General features: G+C 33.4%; 1 protein-coding gene across 1 annotated transcript in view; it reads left to right on the top strand.

The window, feature by feature from the left end:
- The window catches only part of LOC136029413 (disheveled-associated activator of morphogenesis 1-like), a gene marked incomplete in the record, with an annotated part of 127,561 nt that extends 123,684 nt beyond the window's left edge, over nucleotides 1-3,877 (top strand). Inside the window, 2 exon segments of the mRNA XM_065707780.1 lie at nucleotides 2,265-2,435; nucleotides 3,167-3,877. Coding sequence (XP_065563852.1) covers nucleotides 2,265-2,435; nucleotides 3,167-3,439 — 444 coding nt within the window.
- Between the last annotated feature and the right edge of the window lie 2,158 nt (nucleotides 3,878-6,035).

Raw genomic sequence — 6,035 nt, 5'->3', positions numbered from 1 at the left:
GCCTCTCAGATTTGATACTATTTATTTAGCAAGAAGTCAAGACTAAAATTACGGACGTGCAATCTATAACTTCAATAGATTTATGGACAAGATTATAATCCGTTGATGAAACCATGGTATCAAAAGTCATATTGCTGGATAAGTACAGCAAACCACCATTAGGCTTTTCTACAATCTAAATAACAACTAGCTATAGGCTCAAACATGAGTCTCAGAAATGGGATTGATAAAAATAATTAATACCACGCCTTGGTATAACCTTAAAGAGCTACTACCACGCAAGGTAGTCGGTTTAAAGTAGAAGTGACCGTACTTCCGCGTAACTAAGCGGAAATTGATCTGGAGGCTAAAAACCCTCCTACCGAGGGATACAAAAACTGGACATAGAAATTCAACTTTTCTAGTCACATCGATTGTAACGTGAAAGCATTTACTACCCTGGTCAGTAAACAGGATAAAATGTATATAGTAATTCCAAAAGAAAGGACCAGGTGTGCGAAATGTTCCAAAGCTCTCAGTAACAGAATTCCAAAAGCTGCTGACATTTTAGCAGCACATCATGTGTTTTGAAAGCTTTACTTTGAGCAAAAAGCATGTTTATACATAAAATTTGCAGAAAAGGAAAAAATGTAACTTTGTATAGCTTGCAGTTATAAAAATCAATAACTTTCTGAATCACAATTAACAATCTAATCTAATTCAGTGGCAAGTCAGATACTAGCCATAAATATCATGCTACATAATTTCATGCGTACCATTTTATCAAAGATCATATTTACTTTAATACTGCTTGTGGAGTATAGTGTTCAAAGTGTGAAGTACACTGTATATAGCTTACTCCTGTTACTTTACGGATGAAGTTGTACACTCCAATGGTATTGGTATTATAAAAATAATGCATACCCAATTACATGCTTGATACTCATTGCTCACTATACAACAACTATAAAAAGCGCCATTTGATTTTTTGAAAGAACAATATTGATTGACAGCCTTGCAGTCACATGCATTATGAAGCTGTGATGTTAGTTTTGCCCTAATCTACTCCCCCAAATAAATAAATAATTGCTGCTACATTGCTGCGTGGCTGTTTCAGGCAACTAATCTTCCATGTTCCAGCTTTACCATTACTTGCTTTAGCTGCGTGTACACCTTGATAGCTACCAGCCGTTTAAAAAATTTTTCAACTGACGAGTAGACAGTTTTGGGAGAATTTGGCTATTTGCGCAAGATTTGGACAAATATTTACTTCCAGTTGAAGAGAAATGGATTAAGTAAAAACTTGTCCTCAAGGACAAAGGACAACAATGACTTAAAAGTAAATTTTTTCAAAATTTTAAGAAAATTTAAAGGTAAACTTTTACATAGCGACATTGAAACTCAATGAGATTTTTGTTCGATCAAATTCTTAAAAAGCAGCAGCATGAGAAGAGATACATCACCCAGTAAAAAAAAGAATATCAAAAATGAAAACGGCTTTTTTGTGTAAAATGGTATTTTCAGAAAAAATCTGACAACAAATTTGAAAACTGCCAAGTAGCATTGCTACTTTGCTACCCAACTTTTCGCACGGCGAAATCAAAACCTGTTACAAAACTGAACTAAAAAGAACACTGCTGGTTTTAAACTAAACCGCCTTTAACATACGGAAAGTGATCAATCAGAAGCGTTTACGATCAGTGGATATGATCAGTAAAAATAGTGATTGGAAAAAGGGAAATCAATGACTCCACAGGCTACATCTTTAGCTATCTCTTCAAGCAAACTGGAAAAGGTAATTCCTCGCTTTGAAATCAATAATATTGAAACTCAAATTGCATAGTCAAACACAATTTTGAAAACCATGATTCATAGCTTCACAACTAAGAATAAGATGAGGAATTTTCAAAAGGGGAAATAAAGGAAAAGGCAATTATCTGATAAATAATTATGTGTCCTAAAACACCTAATGCTAAGATTTTTTACACTAACCCTGAAAAAAAATTCTGGTAAAAAGCAAACCTTTGCAAAATGTTGAAAACGTTGCAAAGCGTTAGGGCCATTTTGATAAATCTAACGTAAGCGAAAAATGCTGCCAACTTCTCATGAGAGTTGGTCTTGACAGTTTAAATATCTGCAAGTCCTTATACAATGACTGACACGTGAATCAAAAATGTGGAAATAAACTTAGTAGGGTATAGTTACAGCTTGGGCAAGGATCAGGCGGGTAACGCTGGAAAAGAAAAGAAATAAGAAGTCGTTTGCAATGAAATACTGTTTTATAGTTTGAGAAAACTGTGGCCTTGTTTGGTGATGACCCTGCAGTTTCAACGCCTGATGAATTTTTCGGCGTAATCGACAAGTTTTTAACGGCACTGATCGAAGCCAAACAAGAAAACGAAATAGCAAGGAAGAAGAGAGAAGAAGAGGAAAAAAGGAGGCAGCAAGAAGAAGAGGTGAGACAATTTAAGGCTTATTCGTTATTCGAAAGTATAACGTTCATTCGTTAACGTTGAACGTCGAAATATAACCTTTATGTTGTCAATGTGATTTGGATTCAATGCTTGCAATTTACTTATTTATTATTATTCTTTATAAACCCAATTACTTTTAACCAATTTAATGGCTTTTAACAAACCAAAATCAAAATACGCCTTAGTATTCAAAGGTGTATAACAGAAACTGAAGAGGCAGCATATTTATTCTTGTTACCATTATCAAACAGTAAAGGTCATAAGTAGCATGCATACAAGCAAATTAATTAGAGAAGCAGGGAAGTCATATGCTTAAAAAGCGGTTTTAAATTCCAGCTATTAGGATTTTACTCCATGTCTCCCAAATATCTTGTTAGGGTTCGTTAAGCCAATCTTAGGGGAGATATTTAGCCTCCTACCTCCTGTATTTGAAGGTGTTAAAAATATGAAAGTTTTGAAAATATATTAGGCTTGAAGTTTATTTTTTGTTGTTCTACTTCAATCTACCCCTTTTAATGGGTAGGTTATCGGTTATCAATATTAAGTAGTTGTAGCCAGAATAAGGCAAATTCCGGGTTACTGGAACGTACAAGCTAAAAATATTTAAACTAGGAATAGTTTTTCTTTATCCTCATAGAAGAGTATATGTTTTTTTTTCATGTATTTCAACCGACAGCAATATATGAGTATGTTCATCAATTCTTTTCCTTTAGTTGAGGCAGAGAACCTTCGACAGGAGATGCAGTCGTGACATACTAGCAGCGAAAGTATCTGACAGTTCGTTGAATTCATCTACTCAACAGGATGGAGAGTTTGATGACTTGATTACAGCACTTCGAGCAGGCGATGTTTTTGGTGAAGATTTAGTAAAAATGAGGAGAAATAGAAGAAGAATTTCTACTACGGATTCCCCAGTTAGATTATCCGCTGCAAGAATATCACGCGAAGAGAATAGGGACCGAGTAATACATAGCCCAAGGCGATAAAACTGTGAAATATTACTATCAATTTAATCCTGCCACGAAGAGCTAGATAATTTCAAAAGAAAATGATCAAGCGATGTCGAATTACGGCTAATATGCTTGGTTAAAAACGTGATGCTGATGTCTTCCTAGGAAATGTATCGCAAAAAGTATTCCTGTAAGGGTACCAATATTACATTCTAGTGCATAAATACAAAGCTTCTGTTAAAACATAATTATGCCGACGGAATATTCACCTATTTGAAGAGTTTTTTTTTCTCTCAGTGACGTCGAACGTGACACCCAGATGTCGAATCGAAATTCGACTCCTTTCACAACCTAGCTTTTAGTGCTTTTTGCTTTTCTAGTCATATTTTTGTGAATTATATTTTCTTCGGAAGAATTGCAAAGAATTGCGATTATTATCTTACCTATCCATTTAATAAATTATACCTATTTGCGTCTAGTCTTTTTAAAAATAGGTTGTGAGAAGAACACAGCATGTTCCATTCTACCGTGCTTAGCGGAAAAGACACTTGGAATTTGCATTTTGAGGTTATCACGCAGTGAGTCTACTTTATATCTTAGCTAAAAAAAAATTATAATTATTTATTAATAAAAAAAAGAATCCTTCTTTAAATATATTTATTTTTTGGAAGAAATGGAAAGAATAGCGACTCCTATTTTATTACATTTAATAAGTTAAGGCAATGGGTTATTAATCGATTGTTGCTGGCATTTAAGTATAAAATTGCTACTTGTATTTTTCATTTTAAGGCTTTCACGAAGTTCAGTCACCTTATTGGTAAATTTTTCGTAAATAACATAAAAGTACTAAAATTATAAAGACGTGTCTAAAAATAATGCTTAATGGCCAGTGTATTACTCATCTGCAAACATCCTTAGAAGAGAAGGCATAAACTTGAGTTACTTATATTTGGGTCACAAGTATCAAATCAGAGCAAATTTCTCCAAGAGATTAATTTGATTAAACATCTTTAGAAAAAATAAGTTTTTCAACGAAATGTAAAGAGACGTATCAAGTAAAGAGACGAGCAGAAATAAAATCCTATTATAATTCAACTTTAAAATAAACGTTAATTACGATCAACGAAAGCGAATAGAGATTAAAAAGAGCGAATAGAGATTAATTCACTCAAATATATTAGATATTAAAACAAACAGATATTAAAACAAACAATAATGTGAAGAAAAACAATAAAAGATGCTGCTGTAGATGAATCCTAAGACAAACAGAAATTAAGATGAGTAATTGACTCAAATTTAAAAACGAACATAGTGTCATAGTGTCCACTATCCCGAATATTTTTAATAAAAATTGTTAGTCAACATCATTATTATGAACGTGTAAAGAAAAGATATGTCAACTTAAAACCAACCCCCAGAAAAAAAAAGAAAAATAAGTAACTAATTTTCACTGACCTTTTGTTCTTCAAGATCAATTTCTTTACAATATATATAGAAATCAGCTGGTTAAACAAAGATTCAATTTAAATCATATGACACCCCAGCCTTCAATCTGGTTTGAAAAAGAGAGCAACACTGCCAACAGAACACAAAAATTACAATGAACAACCCAGCCAAATTTAAAATGTTCCTGAACAGACATTACTAAAAGAAGGAGTAGGGCTACTGCCCCCTAAAGCTTACAAAAAGACAATAGCGTAATTTGTTCAGAAAGTTGAAATTTGAGAGTTTCACCTTGATAACCCAAGCCGATCCTGGGTTACTGCAGATATGCTCTTTTGACAACCAGGATTCACATAACGTATTTTTATTTAGTCTAAAGTCCTCCTCAACATTCCCTGAAAGTTCTGACTTAATACCTTTAGCGATTCTTATAACATTGCACGTACATCACTTTGACAACCTTGGTGGACACAGCGTCTTTTGATTTAGTTCAAAACACCCTTTAACATTCCCTGAAAGTTCCGACTTATTATCCAAAGAAGTTCCTGATATATTGTAGCTACGCTCTTTTGACAACCTGCATGTACATAGTGTCAACATCACCCTCAATATTCCGAAAAGTTTTAAATCAATTCTGTTCGTTTAGGGTTTCATTTATTTATTGATAGTGATTTATGGTGGTTCTACGATTGAAAAACAATTTTATTTTATTTCTGCTCATTTCTGGTTTAATGCAGATTTTTGCTTTTCTTTGAAAAACTTTTTTTTTATTTTTTTTTAAAATTAATATAAAGGACAGTCGGGCAAGGCAAGAAAAACATTTCCTGACAAGTTTCGGCTACTTGGGTTACATTGTTAAGATTAAGTAATATTGTATTAGCACATGGTTGTATGAAAGTTGTTACAAGGTCTAGGGATTTTTTTTAGTTATTTTTACCTAATTATAACATTTTTGAGGTTATGATGGCATGAGGAGCATAGACTTTCAGAGTTCAAACGTTCAGACCGTAGGACTGCAGACAAATAGTGTACAAACACTTGCTAAGAGAAAACAAACCTCAATCTGAAAAAGAAAGAAACTAAACAAGGCGAGAGACGGGAAAAAGATTGACTGTTAATTAAATACCCTGAACTAGACTATTTGATCTGTTGCCGTGTATTCTAGAATTATATCATTTAGATGAATGTG

This window comes from Artemia franciscana, chromosome 7 (genome assembly GCF_032884065.1).
Source record: "Artemia franciscana chromosome 7, ASM3288406v1, whole genome shotgun sequence".
In the NCBI taxonomy this organism is placed as follows: domain Eukaryota; kingdom Metazoa; phylum Arthropoda; class Branchiopoda; order Anostraca; family Artemiidae; genus Artemia; species Artemia franciscana.
Note: the sequence above shows the minus strand (reverse complement) of the source record. Positions and strands in the feature narration are given on the sequence as shown.